General features: G+C 49.5%; 5 protein-coding genes across 5 annotated transcripts; 4 read left to right on the top strand and 1 right to left on the bottom strand.

Moving 5' to 3' along the window:
• Positions 1-2,315: 2,315 nt before the first annotated feature.
• Positions 2,316-4,360, top strand: HD553DRAFT_324433 (uncharacterized protein; the record flags this gene model as incomplete). The annotated part of the gene is made up of 9 exons (XM_046181493.1): positions 2,316-2,323; positions 2,396-2,428; positions 2,499-2,567; positions 2,632-2,706; positions 2,781-2,891; positions 2,959-3,024; positions 3,100-3,416; positions 3,481-3,611; positions 3,683-4,360. 9 exons carry the CDS (start codon positions 2,316-2,318, stop codon positions 4,358-4,360), a joined length of 1,488 nt encoding a protein of 495 aa, XP_046035912.1.
• Positions 4,361-5,096: 736 nt separating this feature from the next.
• On the top strand, positions 5,097-5,987 carry HD553DRAFT_342745 (uncharacterized protein; the record flags this gene model as incomplete). Its single annotated transcript, XM_046182794.1, has 4 exons — positions 5,097-5,246; positions 5,342-5,355; positions 5,432-5,552; positions 5,625-5,987. The coding sequence occupies 4 exons, from the start codon at positions 5,097-5,099 to the stop codon at positions 5,985-5,987; spliced, it is 648 nt and encodes a 215-aa protein (XP_046035911.1).
• A 99-nt stretch (positions 5,988-6,086) lies between these two features.
• On the top strand, positions 6,087-7,068 carry HD553DRAFT_342744 (uncharacterized protein; the record flags this gene model as incomplete). The annotated part of the gene is made up of 3 exons (XM_046182793.1): positions 6,087-6,616; positions 6,686-6,857; positions 6,934-7,068. The coding sequence occupies 3 exons, from the start codon at positions 6,087-6,089 to the stop codon at positions 7,066-7,068; spliced, it is 837 nt and encodes a 278-aa protein (XP_046035910.1).
• Positions 7,069-9,448: 2,380 nt separating this feature from the next.
• On the top strand, positions 9,449-13,401 carry HD553DRAFT_324431 (uncharacterized protein; the record flags this gene model as incomplete). Its single annotated transcript, XM_046181492.1, has 11 exons — positions 9,449-9,511; positions 9,549-9,713; positions 9,743-9,972; positions 9,998-10,709; positions 10,752-10,808; positions 10,863-11,248; positions 11,303-11,814; positions 12,398-12,487; positions 12,728-12,813; positions 13,009-13,030; positions 13,367-13,401. 11 exons carry the CDS (start codon positions 9,449-9,451, stop codon positions 13,399-13,401), a joined length of 2,358 nt encoding a protein of 785 aa, XP_046035909.1.
• A 352-nt stretch (positions 13,402-13,753) lies between these two features.
• HD553DRAFT_324430 (uncharacterized protein) lies at positions 13,754-14,829 on the bottom strand (the record flags this gene model as incomplete). Its single annotated transcript, XM_046181491.1, has 3 exons — positions 13,754-14,103; positions 14,237-14,320; positions 14,505-14,829. 3 exons carry the CDS (start codon positions 14,827-14,829, stop codon positions 13,754-13,756), a joined length of 759 nt encoding a protein of 252 aa, XP_046035908.1.
• Positions 14,830-15,766: the final 937 nt, after the last annotated feature.

Below are 15,766 nucleotides of genomic sequence, written 5' to 3'. Positions count from 1 at the left end.
CCGAGAGCACAGACGAATACGTCTGGGCGCTGCAGTCGTTGAAACATGTCTGTCGAGAACTTCCGACGCAAGTTGTCTTGACAGACCAATGTGATGCGTTGAGAAATGCTCTCACCTTGGTCTACCCGCACTGGAAGCAGCAGCTTTGTGCGTGGCATCTCGGACAAAACCTCAACAAAAATTTCCGGCCCCTTGTTCCGAAGGACGATTTCGAGAAAGTCAAACGAGCCGCAACATTCTTGCGCCTTGAGAAGTCGGAGGCTACTTTCGAAAGACTCCTTGATGAGTACAGCGACGAGTTCCTGCAGAACGACAAGACTCGTGACGCCTGGCTTTACGTGATTGGCCAACACAGTGAAGGCGATCACTTCTTAGCCCATCGATTGTTGACGACGCTCAATTTCGGAGAAACTACAACTTCTCGAGGAGAGTCTTTCCATCGTGCTTTGAAGAACACCATCGGCGGAGCAAATGCCGACATGTTTACTGCCGTTCATGCCTCGCTCAACCACATGAGGGCAACTCATCGCGCCATCTTCAAGGCGCACGCAACTGACAGTATCGGTTTTGGAAAAGATTTCCCCCAATGCATGCAGTCGGTAAGTTGTCTGCAGAAAATTCCCTTAGGAAATTTCCCTGACAACTCCTTCGAAACCATAGCTTACCGGACTGATCGCCTCTCGCGGTCTGAAGCTAATGTTCCACGGAGCTTATCGACTGCAGCAAGCCGCTCGTATCAATGCCACGCCTCTCAAACCCTGCAGTGGAGGCATGAAGCTTCAGCAAGGCCTTCTGTGTCAGCACGATTTCGACGAAATCCTGGCGCCGGACAACCCCCATCCTTTAATTGACCCCGCCAGAATTCATAAATTCTGGCATTTGCGTCAACAAAAAGACTTGCAAGCAGAAGCCAGGACTGTGGCGAAGGAATGGGTCGACGTCACACATACTGTGGGAACATTCTTCACCCACTATCCTGAAGGGGATATCGAGATTCTCCCACCTCTCCAGGCTGAGGACGTCTTTCTTCCTCGAAATGATTATTTCGACAGCAACGACGGAGAAATTCGAGAGATGTCTCCCAACGCCGCTATTATTCAAGAACCCCTCAGCCGTCCCCAATTTGTTCGGTCGCAGGCGAAAGCAAAGGCCAAAGGTCAGAAGAAGCGAGACTACGGACAGCTACGGAATGGACTTGGGCCTACGGAAGATATCGTGGCCAATTTGACAGCGTCGGGACGTCTAGAAACTGGCAACGAGACAGTCAATCGTCGATTGGACGCAGAGGAGAAAATCGCCAAAAAAGCAGCGAGGAAATGTGGCCACTGCAGAGTCGTTGGCCATACAATCAAGACTTGTGGTCTCTACAAGAAGTCGCAGGCCGCAGATATCCTCGAGGCTCGGAGTACTCAGGCGTCAAACTCCTCTCGAAACCCTCCGCCGTCAGGTGTTCAGCAGGATATAGCTTCCAACCCCACTCGAGGCCCCTTTCACCTCACCGCGCCTCAATATGGCTCTCAAAGTCACACTTATCTGCCTCTGCCCACGTCGACGCCTGTTTTTCCTGGCATGCCTTTTTCATCATTTCATCCTCGAGAAATTCCCTCGCAACATTTTTTCAACTACATCCCAGAGGCGTCGTCTTCAGGAATTGCTCCGGCTTCTCAGGGCAGTTACTACAATCACCCGATGTAGAACAATGGCGCCAAAGGACCCTTCGCTTACGCAAGATTTGAAACGAGGTCCCACTGCTAGGGTTTTTTTACTATTGTTATTATCGTCTCGTGACTATGTCATCGCTGATCACTCTCGCTTATGTCTGACGAGTTCTTTGATATCGTGGATACTACGGCGTGAGTAACAGGGGCTTTGATTCCGTCGCAAACCTTCTCACGATTTGTTCTTTGCAGATCGTCGATCAGGAACGTTTCAGACGCTACAACAATAACAATTCATTCTCTTGACAACGTTTCGACCTTCTCAGTCGTCTCTTGACGTCGCTTCGACCTTATCGGACGTCTCGAATTGGCAATAAGAACAGATCGAGCGTCGCTGCGTCTCTCATGACATCATGAGCAGCGAAATGAACAGAGTTTAAAGTTACAGACGATTCTTTTGTTCTCGATCGAGTCAAATCGAGGTCGACGCCTCGCTAACAAACTGAGAAGCATATATACCCCCACCCCCCCCTCTCGATTTTACTTTCCCCCCCTCTCGAACATACTTACTACATTCACTTCATTACCTAGATACATCTCTCTCGAACATCACCTTCGTCAACCTTCACCCGACATACTCCGACTGTAACAAGAACAATGGTCCAGTAAGTTTGAATACATTGGTCATGCTTCTCGACCGTTCTCGATCTGATTCTGTTTCACGTAACGTTCTTCAGCACTCGAAACGCCAAGCAGACCCAGACCGCCGAGTGAGTTTAGTTGTCGTCTAAATTCTCTCGATATCGAACGTCGTTTGATTTCGTCCGTGTGTGTTTGCAGTGAGACCGAGGAAGAGCGTCGGGCGCGTTTGGAGTACAGGGAGGAGGAGGGGGACCAGTTGGTGCGGAAGTAAGTACCATCGTTTAATTTCCCTCGATATTTGTCGACGGCTGAGTTTTTTCGTTGTATTTAGTGAGGGTGAGACCGACGAGGAGTACGATGCCCGGGTCGTCGCCCACATGGCCGGGGCCGGCCAGCCGAACCAGGAGTAAGTTCACGTTCTTTCTAGTCTATCGACGTTACTTTTCTCGAGATTCACATCGACGTTAACTTCATTCGCAGGGCCACCGACGCCGCCGCCGCCAAGGCCCGAGCCGCCGCCAATGCTCAAGCCGCCAAGGACGCTGAGGCCGCTAAGGCCGCTAAGGAGACCGAGCAGACAAAGGCGAGCGAGTGAGTTTTTTTTTTTTGTCGACGTAAATATTCTCGAGATCAATTTCGGTATCAACTCGATTTGCAGGAACGCCAAAGCAGGTCCCTCCGGGACGAAGAGACCAGCGGAGGCCGACTCGCCGAACACTCCGCTGTGAGTTCAACGATATTCTTTTTTCGAAAATTTCCCTCGCTAACTTTTTCCAACTGCTTTTTCCTCGAACAACAGCGACCTTTATACTGATGCTCGAGAACGTCCCCCGGCCCCCTTCCTCCCCAAGAATTTCATCAAGGCCGACAATATCAACGTCAACTTCGAGCCGACGCTGTTGTTGTGGGACTTTCGATTTCCGACGGTGCAAAGGTGGTGGCGAGAAATCGTCAAAGATCAAAAAGCGTGGTTAAAAAACAAAAAAAAATCGAACAAGCCTTGGCCGACGCCAAATCTCAACGCCCCGGGCATGAAGGCGATTCGTTGCGAGACGGGATGTTTCTTTCTCGTCCCCCAGAATACGAAGACGAAGAAATATGATGTTCATAAACTTCGTAAGTAAATTTCCCTCGTTACATTTCTCTCGAAATATACTGACGTTCTCTTTTTCTTGAATAGTTCACGCACGGGTGGTCGAGGAGCAGGATCTCGAGGTCCTCCCCTACCCTCCCCCCCAAGCTGAATGGCTTCGAGCAACGAAGCTGACGCCGACCGGGGAGATGAACACGGCGAGGGTGAACGGGTTCTTTGTGAGTCGACAGATTTCTCTCGATTTTCTCCGTCGCAATTCTTCTCTTGCTCACTTTCTTTCGAATTACAGAAGAACTACCAGGGCGGCTGGCGAGTCGCTTGTCCTACTTGCCTGCTGAAATACAGCGGCGCCAACGGCCCCCCCGAGTACCGCGTCGGCAACGATGAACGACAAATCCCGCTCACCGACGGTCTCGACGACGAGGTGATCGAGGAACGCGAATTGCAGATGTGCGTTACCTACAGCGGCGTCGCAATTTGTCGAGCGGCAATTCCCCTCTCCCCCGACTCGGCGTTCACGTCCTGCGGGAGATGCAAGCCGCACGGTTACCCGTGCAAGGACGACGGCGGCGCCGAATGGACGTTCTCGCCTCAAGATCCGGAAGTCGAGCCCTCCCTCCGCCTTGCCAAAATTCTCATGGAATTTGTCGGCGGAAAAGCTACGAAGAAGGCCGAACGTCAAGAGTTGTTCGCGATGAGCGTCAAGATCTTGCGAGACGAGATCTGCCACAGGCGCCAGTCAGTCGCCATCGACGACGCCGACAACTCCCACGACGCCGGTCCCTCGGAGGCTTTCCGTAAACTTTTTACGTCGCTATTGGAGGACAAGAAACTCTGCGGCGGTAAAGAGGACGAGGACGAAGACGAGAGCGAGGTCGAGGTCGAAGACGAGGTCGAGGAGGAACCCGAGGCCAACGCTAAGGGGAAGCAGCGAGCCGTGCCGAAGAAAAAGAAGACGACTAAGTAGAGCGTCGATAGATTTCGATAGGGTTGTACAGTCGTGGCTTGACGGTCTCTTTACGTTATAATGATCATTCTTACGCGTGAGAAACTTTGCCCGGACAATTTATCGTCGGAGGATTTCGAGAACGTTTTCTTCCGCTTACTCCACAAAAGTCACGTCTGTAAGAGTAAATGTCACGTCCCTATGAATTCTTATCCCAGTCGGTATCATGATATCAAATAGCTAGTGGCTAGGTGGCGCCCTTGCCAGGTCCAGAAGGAACAACCAGCAACCAGATCGTTTTTGGCCATCGTTTTCAATCGCCAGGACGCAAGATCATCGTCATTTTCAACAACGATCATCATCGTTTCCATGTCGTTTTCGTGTCATTTTTGTATTGTTTTTGTGTCGTTTTTGTATCGTTTTCGTGTCGTTTTTGTATTGTTTTTGTGTCATTTTTGTATTGTTTTCGTGTCGTTTTTGTATTGTTTTTGTGTCGTTTTTGTATTGTTTTTGTGTCGTTTTTGTATTGTTTTCGTGTCGTTTTTGTATTGTTTCTCAAAACGACGCGCGACGCGCAATTCAGAAAAACGCACGTCGACCTACCGAGGCCCGAATTGCCTTACGCCATTGTCTTACGTCAGCTCCAATTTCATATCCTTCGGAACCTAACGTCAAAGGTGTTCCATCAAGTTCCCTTTTTATCACTGACTCTGCTGCACAGGATTGAATCACTGTGCTTGTGGTTCCGAGCGTCATCATGGCCGTGCAGTGGCAGCGGGAATTGGCGGGCTATGCCAGCTGGACATGGGAGCGCATAGCTCTGGTGGCGAATCCCGAGGAGATGCAGAACGCCTATGATCAAAAGAAGTCCGTAATTATCGTGACTATCAGCATCGTGTCAGGCTGGGTACCAGGCATGGCAACAGCTTCAAAGAATTGGTAATGGAGCTGTTGACGGGACGAGATAGGACTTCGTGTCACATGTGGTTTGCTATACAACAGAATGGCACCTACAAGTAGGTCCTCCCGTACTGAGATGTGATTTGCTAGGTATTTTCGCTGATTTCCAAACGAATGGGTGACATCTTCCAGGCAAACTCAAAGGGCTCACGGAGAGATTCATTGGCTCATTTTGGACGAGTTGCATCTGGCCAAGAACCGGAATAACAAATGTGCGCGTGCTCTGATGCGGTTGGCATGGGTTACCAAAAAGGTAGGTTGCCAGCGTGTACAGAGAATACATACCACACCGGAAGGCTTACCTATTGGTTCTTTTTATGCACAGGTGCATCTGATTTCAGCTACAATATTGAGCAACTCGATCTACGATCTGTTCGTGCCAGCGGTTATGCTCCGCATGACCACGCCAGGCAACTTCGACAGATGTAGGGCTTCTATTCGGGTGGGTGCAACCGAACTGAGGGGGCAGATGTCTGTCGACAAAGAACGGTTTGACCCTGAGGTTGCCAAACTTTCCGGGGTTTTCCATCCTTCCGTCTTCCTCTATCGTACTTCGGACGTCTGGGAGGGCAGTGAACTCGTCCGTTCTACACCACAGGCCGAGTGGGTCACTTGGCTACAAATGCGCAAGGGGGGTCTAGAACACAAGATCCACCGAAAGTTGATGAAAAGGGCTTACAACTCCTGACGGAACATGATGGGAGACAACGATGTGGGTAGGCGGAAGCTACCTCAACTAGCTCTCATGGCAGGACTGCGTAAAGCTTTATACTGTCCAACCATCATCATGGAAGGCCCGCGAGCCGTGGGACCATGTCCGGAGGACAGTGATTTGAGGTATCATTCACGTGCTACCCTAAACAGCCCCCATGTCTGGCGCACCGGCCAACATGCCCAAGACCCTGCGGTAGCTCAGGAGAGAAGGGTGCTTACCTGGGGTTTCCGAAGCCAAACATGGTCAGCTCTGAATTCCCTATTCGGAATGTGGGGTGACCAGCAGGACATGGTCAAGATGCAATTTGACAATGACGAACTCAGGACGGAGCTACGCAAGGCACCGGAAGAGAGGGATATTGTCCTCATTGCTGCGATGGGCCCGGACTTTCTGAATCTGGTCAGAGATTGGTTGAAGGCCAAGGGCTTTGTTGACGGGACCGCAGCTGATCCTGGAGAGAAGGCTTTCTTTCTCACCCTCACCGCCGAGCCTACAAGTTGCAACAATCGAGGGCGCACAATCGGCCTGCTCAAGCGGGGCAATACGAAACAGCCGCTGTGTGTGCTAGTATCTATCCCGGTCTGTAAAGCGGGATTGAACCTGTGAGTTCCATGAAGCACCTGACACATGACCGGATGGCTCAGCTCAGCTCACGTATTCCTACTGCTCAGTCAACCCTGCAGCTATACAATCATCGTCGACATGCCCTGGACCTACGCGGATCTCACCCAGCTGATCGGCCAAACCATTAGGATGGGGCAAGAACGACTTGCTCGCATTGCCGTCTTGCTAGTGGAGGGGACCTTTGAGATGACGGTCTGGACATTGGTTGAGGCTAAATGGGTAGGTGATCAGTGAATGTATTTTGGGCCTAGCTCGCCGCTCACTTCAGTCCTTATCTCCCCTTGTTAATACGCAGGAGATGACCGTGGGGGTTTACTATGGACTGGAAGTGCTCAAACAAACATATAGCATCTTCATGATTGATGACAAATGGATCCTCGGCATGTTCGACCTGACCAAGCCTGATGCAGCCCTGACGGAAACATCCTGATCTGCTGGGAAAAGGCAAACTGCGGGGAAGAAGAAGGCACAACTGGATGCGGGTGCGCTTGTATAGTTTCGAGCAGAACCTGCGATAACGTTACCGATATGCAAGGCGTGTGCGGTTGTGCTAGAAACCTACGACCTAGCCCTTACTTATGGCCCTGGGAGTCGATGTGTGTGTAAATGCGATAGCCCTACGATCTGCTCCTTTCAGAAGCCTTGTTCATCAACTTCGAGCCATATTGGACGGTGGGATGGGTCCAGATCGACTGACTTTCGACGCAAGGCTTGTTAGAACTCAAGATTGCAAGGCGACGTGCACCGGATGATGATTTGCGGAGCGCTAAGAGGTGTTTTAGCGCCCCAAAAATAATCACCCGGTGCACGTCGCCTAATCCCAACTTTGTGGAATGGCATCATCATGGCAAACGACCTGTCGGTCATCCCTTCAACATACTAGTACATACTTCAAAGATCAAAGATATATATATACATTTATATATAAAGGACATCCCTTTCGTACCAACCGAGCCGTCTACTATATCTCCTATAATCTCCCGCTAGTAGCGATATTGTGAAATGAGCTGTCTTCACGGCAGTCGGTTAACACAAAACTTACACTTCTTGATGGTTGTCTTCTTGGTAAACATGACTACCCCGGGTGCTCTCCCACATATTGATTGATGTAATGTTCAATTTCTGCCAATCTGAGAAAGACTAGGTCGCCTGTTCAATCGAAGTTGTCAGTAAATGGGAGACCCATCGATGTGAAGTTCTCCGTGCTTATCTGGTCGATAGGGGACCTTGATACCCAACGCAGGCAAGACGAGTGCTCCGCCTGTATAGTTGCCTCGGGGGAACATAGCCACCCAACCATCGTGTACATCACCGGTGTCCACATGAGGTACAAGTGCGAGGTTGTGTACCAGCGCAATAGTACAAAAGACTTGCCATTGGCTGGATGTGATGGCTCTTGTACAACCACGTTCGTCAACACTTGCCTAGACCCTCCGGTATTTTTCATCAGCCGTTCTGTCAATAGCATTGAAGAGTTGACTGATAACCTGAAAGGTAGGCCCCATTTGATGGCCTACCCCCTGATCCTTTACACTAGATGTACGCTTTGGTAAAGCGAGAAGTTCCAGCTATCTGATGGGAGACATTGTTGAGCAAACAATTACCATTGTGGTGGTAGATTGACTCGTTGTTCTTGTAGTTGTCATGGTCAATGAAACGGGAAGAGTTTGGAACGATCTGGGGAGGTTCATTGGCAATCTTGACATTGAGACATTGAGACGTTTGGCTCAATTCTTTCCCTTATCTATCTGAAACAATACCGGCTGGGTCTCAGCCACAGCAAGGTAGAAACGGAATGCAATGTTAGAGATGTTGAAGATTGGCATGCTATGACATCATTGATGATGCTCAAAGGTGCAATCTCAAGCACAAAGGGTCCACATGTGACCAGGTTCACATGTTGTGACTGGAGACGCACAAATGTGACTGGAGTCACACTTATGCGACCAGAGACACACATATGCGACTAGAGTCGCATATTGGTGATGTCATTTGTGACTGGAGTCACAAATACGTGACTGGAGACGCAATATGCGACCAGAGTCGCAATTATGCGACTGCTCTAGCCGCAAGTTCACTAGGGGACATGCTCATCAGAATAGCATATATAGCAGACCATTTGGGTCTGATTTCTCTTTCCCCTCTCATGTACTACATTACGTTTATGCAAGCAACATTGATTCATCTTCACAACAAGACAAGATCAGCACTAGTAACACACCATTACTATTGCTTAGGTACATCAAGTAACCAACCTTGGTGGATCTAGTTGTTACTTCACAACACTCTGGCAGAGCTGTTCAATGAGCATATTGTATTGTATTATCTCCTAGTCTCATTGTAGTATATAGTCTTCGATCTGCTATTACATCTATATACCCTAGCTCTATATTCTACATTACCCCAAGATATGTCCTCGCAGGTCTATGCCAAGCCGGTCTTCCCTGAAGCCTTCTCAATGCCTAACATAATTCCACGCTCCAGTAGCGATCAACTCCTTTTCCAGATTGTCCACAATATCCACGGTCAAATATCTGTCTCCCTGACCGAGAACATGTGCTCAAGGATATGGTAAAGCACTTCCTGCAGAACGGTTGTCTTGCCTGACCCTAATTGGCTGTGGCAAGGATGGTGTAGCGGGTTTGAAGCTTGAGTGGACTAGTTGGTTATGGAAAGGTCTGAGCTTTTGATGGTGTGGGAAGAGTCCTCAGCTTGTCTTTACTGAATTTTCCAAAGGGAGACAAACACATCACCTTGAGTCAGCTCAATACTAGCAACATGTACAGTACTATGATAGCAAAAGTCACAGAATGCCCTGGCTCAGCTGCAAGACTGTCCTCATGTCCGTTAATTACTGCTTGTCGATTGATGATGTGAACAGAGTGATAACCTTCATACCTTCGCAATTAGATGCTTGAACCAGCTCTGCGATCTCTATCAACTCCCATCATATCCATTAGAAACCACCATTTTCCAAGTTATGCCAAATTTGAAGAGCCCCAGCTGAGACAAATGTGGGAAGAGCAACTGGCAGACATAAAGGCGTTCATGCCCTATAACCATACATACAAGCATGTGAGTCTACATGTTTGCAAATTGTATAGGCAATCCTTCTCTGGTGCACCTTTGTATTTGATTTTTTGTATATGAAGCAATATGCTGACGATTGCACCTTTGACATTTCTTGCTCGCATGAACTATTGTGCAAACCCGTAACATCTACATGTTGCTCACAGGTTGGAGGAGTCGTATTGACATGTACCTGTTTGGAATGTGGAGGAGGAAAGAAGCAGCCTCAGATCACCTGGAAGGGACCCCCTGGCTTCAGAGGTATGTGACTTTGCTATCCTATCTCCTAGCATTTGGTTCTTCTCCAAACTTCTTCAATGCGGATCACAGTTGAGGAATCTCTTGCCGTCTATGGAGTCTGGTCTACAAAACCCTCTTCTAGGAAACCCTTGTCTACAAAACTTCCCATATCTTGCCCACAAAACCCTCGTCTACCATCTACGCATCCTTGTGTACCAACCATCTATAGACCATCGTTTACCTACCACCCGTCAACCACCTCGGCTACCACGTCGCCCACGCTCTTGTTTACGATCCGGGAAGTTCCGTTTACCATGTCGCCAATCTACAAAAACCCACAACCTTGTTGCCCACCTACCATGGCAGGACCAACACGGGAGTAGAGAGGATGCTGACCCTGTAATTAAGCAGCAGACTCTGAGGGAGATGGAGAAGCATTTCAGAACCGTTGATGAGGATGCAGTAGTGTTGTTGGCCAATCGTATTCCGATTCCTGTCCTTGTATTCTTGAAGGGAGACCCGATCAAGCTTCCCGCCAAACTCACCGCAGCTGACAATGTGGCCAAGATGTTTGAGACCTTGACCAAGACCCTCTACGTGGTGGACTCAACTCGTAAGAACACCTATCCAATCATCCCTACCATTCCACCCAAATCTGATGTCCAACACGTCCACCACGCTCTACAAAAGGAAGCCTTTCCGGCAAACGAGTTTGGTACCACCTACCTGATCATGCAACAGGAGCAGGGCCATAACGACAGGGTGTGTGCGAGCGGGGTGACTTTGGGTGAGGGTGCTCGACAGATGACACAGGTGCAGGCGGAAAAAGAGGCACAGAGGGTGGCGGAAAGGTCGGGCAAGGTGAGTATGGCGTGGGTTCCGTTTGCGACCAGGTGCTGATTCAGTTCTCTGCAGGCCGCTCCCATTGCCGACCACCCCAACCACCCCACCCTGCTCCCACCAATCAAGCTGTCAATCTCCTTTCTTTGTATGAGCAGAGTTGGCAAATTCTACAAGGACATGGAGCCAAACTTTGAGTGTGCCGCTGCCATCTTCAAAGCTATCGATGCCAATCTCTACAAGGAATATGAACGAATGATCTGTCGTTTGGCTGGGTTGAGAAACGTCCAATCGCCCTCATCCGTCTGGTGTTTGATGGTCTTGATCACAAACTTGAACGTCGAGCCGCATGGCAATCGCATTGACAGGAAGGACGGCTGGGTGCTGGTACAGTGCTTTGGCAATTTCAATGAGAAAGGCGGTCAGACGGTCTGCCCTGGACTGGGTCTCATATTCAACATGTGACCGGGCGACATTATCCTGATGTGTTCTGCCATCTTGGAACATTATGTGAGGCCCTGGTTTACCGGCAAGCGAGTGAGCTGTGTCTACTGGACCCACGCCGGTATGTTTGAATATGGCTTGCCCAAGAAGAATAGGCCTAAACAAAAGCAAAGAGCCAAGGACGATTCGATTACCTCGGTCCCCGCCTTGGCCGCTCCGACCGCTCTGACCGCTCCGGCCCCAGCTGCCAACATTCCTACGACTCCAACATCCTGGGGTGACAAACTGAAATTTAACTGGGCAACGTGGGGGGAAAAGCAGGATCAGAAGGAAGCTCACAAGGAAGTGGGCAGACAGACTACCTTGCTGCAGCCAGGAGTCTGCAAAGGAGTCGGGAGTGGATATATTGCGGGTGGAGCTAATTGGGAACAGGAGGTGGTGGTCCTGGAAGATTCGGATCATGACGACAATGAGCACGGCAAGGCAAAGGCAAAGGGTAAGAAGGCGAAGGTGACCAAGGCAAAGGGCGACAAGGCAAAGGGCAAGGCCAAGGCAAAGGGGAAGGCCAAGCCGAGGGGAACAGGTTGAGGTCAGGGTCAGCATAGGACAGCCACCAAAAGGCAGTATCAAGAGGTCGACACCAGCAGCGACGATGGCGAAGAGGCGGGCAAGGATGGGATTGAACAGGCGGGCAAGAATGAAGATGCTCTATACCAGATGGCAACAGTGGAGGGGGACCCTTACAGGTTGGCCACGGGCCTGCAGCGGGTTTTGGGATAGGGTAATGATGGATTTGAGATGCATGTGGGTACGGGCATGGGGTGTAACAAGGACATGGGTGTTGCCGGTTGCGCCAATCGAGATTGACGATGGTGATAATGATAGGGGGGTGAACGTATGGAATATGAGAGAGAGAGGTGTGAGGTATGGTGGTGATACGGGATGACAAGGTTTCGACGCAGCAGAGATGTATCTGAGATGGCAGAAGAGGAAACGCAAGGAAGGATCAGCTTGCATGATTCTGATATGGAATAACAGAAGGGACGGATGATGACGATGTGCCATAGCACAAAGTTGTGGTACATTCATACGTGCCGTGATGTGTTGTGTTCAGCAAGGATACGAGCAATGTAGTATCGCTGACTTGCAACCACTATTGACCGCAGTCTCTTCCGGGTTTTACCGCATGAACGTCTCGTCCCGGCCTTGGAAGCGTGGTATCATTGTCGGTACCAACAAATTGGGTCACAGTCGCAGTGAGTTTGATTTTGATTGTGTCCCCCCCCCCCCCCCCTGCGTCCTCCTTTGAAAGCTGCATTTGTAGGCGGTCCTGCATGAAACCGGCTAAATTTGTACTTTTGCGTGGGTATTTTCGTCTGAGCAGCTATCCACCATGCGCCTGATCACATGGACCACCCGTTAGTCTCATCCCGCCCCGTTTGAACCTTTGGACCAGGCGCAGGTGGATGCCCTAGACCACAAGCACTGTGCAACAGCTATGAGTCCGGGAAATCAGGCGGGACGCGAATCACAACAGCTGATGGCAGATGTCAGGGAGAGGGTCAGTACCGTAGTTGATACGGTGAGTCTAGTCTGCAGTCTGCTGCCCGTGATCCGCCATTGGAAGCTTGGTGGTAGACAGACCACAATGATGGATGGGGAAAAGGCAACTCACAGGAAAAGGCAACTCGCAGAAGGTTATTTGCAAAACAAGGTGGTAGTGATGTGCCTGTACTGTGGTTTTTGAGCTGGTTCAGGATGGCGCGGGTGTCGATAGGTCGGCAGAATGACAAAAGAAGGTACACAGAACCCTCTGATACGTAGCTGCAGTACATGACAGTCACGAGAATAATAAGGTTTGGGTATGGCATTGCGCCACAGGCGCTAGGGTATGGACGGATCTCGATCTCACACAGCTTAAATCAATGATGCCTTCAATCCACTTGATCACGGCGTCAATCTCAGAGGAGGATCTGGATGTCATCCTCCGTTGACCCTCCTCTGGAACAAGACCCATCCTTTGGCGGGGGCAAGACAGACTTTGGGGTCATGGAAAAGAAATTGGTAAGATGCCAATGAGCTGGCCGGCTGGTGACGGTTGCTGACTCGCTGGTTGCTGATTGAGATGTTGGTAGGTGACTCCATTGGAGGCGCAGCCACTTCTGATTGATACCTTCCTTGCCTTTCTCCCTCTCTCTCTCTCTCTCTCTCTCTCTCTCTCTCTCTCTCTTTGGATCGTCTGCCGTATATTGATGCATCACGACTCATCAAGAGTGCCCATCTAGATATGCACCTCTTCATGACAATAAATCAATATGATCATACAATTATACAGGTATCGATGTCATTCATGCGGGTACTAGGTTCCACTTCATGACATCAGCATGCAAGTACAACATCAACGCTATCCTACCATCTGCGTTATTAGTAGAGGATGATTGACCCAGGCTCCTAAGCCAGCTTGTACTGTTGATACACCGTTCCTATCACAAGATCATATTTGTAGTGTTGTCCCATGTTGGTCATGCAGACATAGCCCTGTTTGGCGTCTCCCTCGTCAACAGGTGGAGGGACACAAAGATGGCAGACCAGGGCCAGTCCAAGAAAAGGACAAGAGAATTCTTGCCATTAGGTTGCAAATTCAGCCTGCATGTTGGCCAAGCGGTCCATCTGTTGACGGCAAAGCTGATATTGCTTCGGATCCAAGAGTTTGAACAGGTTGGAAACCAATTGAAAAAGGTTCTGACAGTTCTGTTGGCATAGCTCCCTTTGATGTTATCCAATGAGACGATAGGAACACGCCTGGCTTGACCTTTTGCAATCCAATAGACAAAGTGAAGGATCCCAGCGTCAGGACCATACTTGGCTCTAGCTTATTCATGTTGTGTAACAGCAGAGCTCAGCTCAATATTCAATGTGCTTCCAACTATGCACCACTGCTAGATTGCTGTGCCAAGTGTCACATTCTTTAGGATCAGGAATTTTCCTGAGTCGGGGTGGCTCACTGGGACCCTCTCGTTGTTGAGTGCGGCTGAAGAATTCCTGATATGTTTCACGGTTTTTCTTGTTTTCATGACTGATGATCCAACCTTTGCACAATGATTCGATAGCATTACTGAGTGGATTGATTGTTTTGCATACCTTCCATTGCTCCACTGATCTTGGAGCTAAGAGGTTTGTGATCTGGAGTTTCCATCATGGTGGTTCTCTGAGTCTAGGGGAGAGTCTTCTTTTAGCAGTTCAGTGCGGTGATCAGTTTGAATGGATCCTTACCTTTCTGAGAGGTCACAGCGGCAGATCTGTCCCAATCTTCTGATGATATACTCCACATGCTGTCAGCTGGCCTGGTGTCAGAATATTGGTATAGAGCAAGGAGTTTTGCTCCATCAATGAGATCTTTCCACTTCTCAGAGATGATGATGGCCATGTAATCCTGTGCTTCCAGATGGTCTGGTACTCCTATCAAGCCCTCAGCCCTACTCTGGTGGATAGCGGCAAGTGATTTGCCAAGACCAATCTGTTTGTTTTGATCCTGTTCCATGGCATACCTCAGACTAGCCTGGGGACAATGGGTTTCCTTCTCCTTTTCTGTGTCCATGGCCTTATCCACAAGATTAATGGAAAGTCGCCGGACTTGGTGGTGACCCAAAAGGTGGGAATGGCTAGTGATTCATGCAAGTCAGCGACAATGTATGCTGACTAAGTCCATATACCCATGGGCTTAGTGCTACAGAATCATGCCCATCTCCTATGCTCTGATTCATGATTTGTTGCCAGATTTGTTGCCTTGCTTTTCATCTTGTTCAGAATCATTTGACCTGTTGGTTGGTAATCTTTTTGTCATTGTGTTTGTCCGGCCTTCCTGGTTAAATCAGCCTGTCAACTCCTTCTGCTTGGTGTCAATCACCCCCCTGACAATCGCCCTTGACTTGTCTGACATTCCTTGCTAGTCTGCTTTGACACCATCCCCGGCTTAATGATTCTGACTAGCCTGCTGAGACCTGTACGGCCCTGTGAACATAGTCCTTACAGTCAAAAGCGTAGTCCTGAGCGATCAGTCCTTTCAAACTTGATGGGACGGCGGCAGCGGCATGCGCAGCAGTTGCGGCCCAATGGGACGACTGATAATGGGATCTGCAGGACAATCTGAGTGTTTCTTCAACTTGGTGATGAGAATCTGGATATGATTATCTTGGAGACAAAGCTGCAGGTCATGGATGGAGATCTGTTGCAAATCAGCATGTGATGATTAGTCATCAGCATGTGGAAGCAATCTCAACCACAAAGCAGGAAGCAAAGTGGAAGCCAAGTGGATGCAAGATGGAAGCAAAAGCACGGAACATGCTAGAAGGAATGAGCTTGCCACTGAGGCTTTAATGTCATTGGGTGGCAAACCTGAGGGACTTTTGCCATTGGGTGGCAAATTTGAGAGATTATTGCCACCAATCGCAAATCAGCCTTGTTGAAGATTGGCATGCTATGACATCATTGATGATGCTCAAAGGTGCAATCTCAAGCACAAAGGGTCCACATGT

This window comes from Filobasidium floriforme, assembly GCF_021052385.1.
Source record: "Filobasidium floriforme strain CBS 6241 chromosome Unknown HD553scaffold_13, whole genome shotgun sequence".
NCBI lineage: Eukaryota > Fungi > Basidiomycota > Tremellomycetes > Filobasidiales > Filobasidiaceae > Filobasidium > Filobasidium floriforme.
This window is presented reverse-complemented; position numbering and strand designations above follow the sequence as displayed.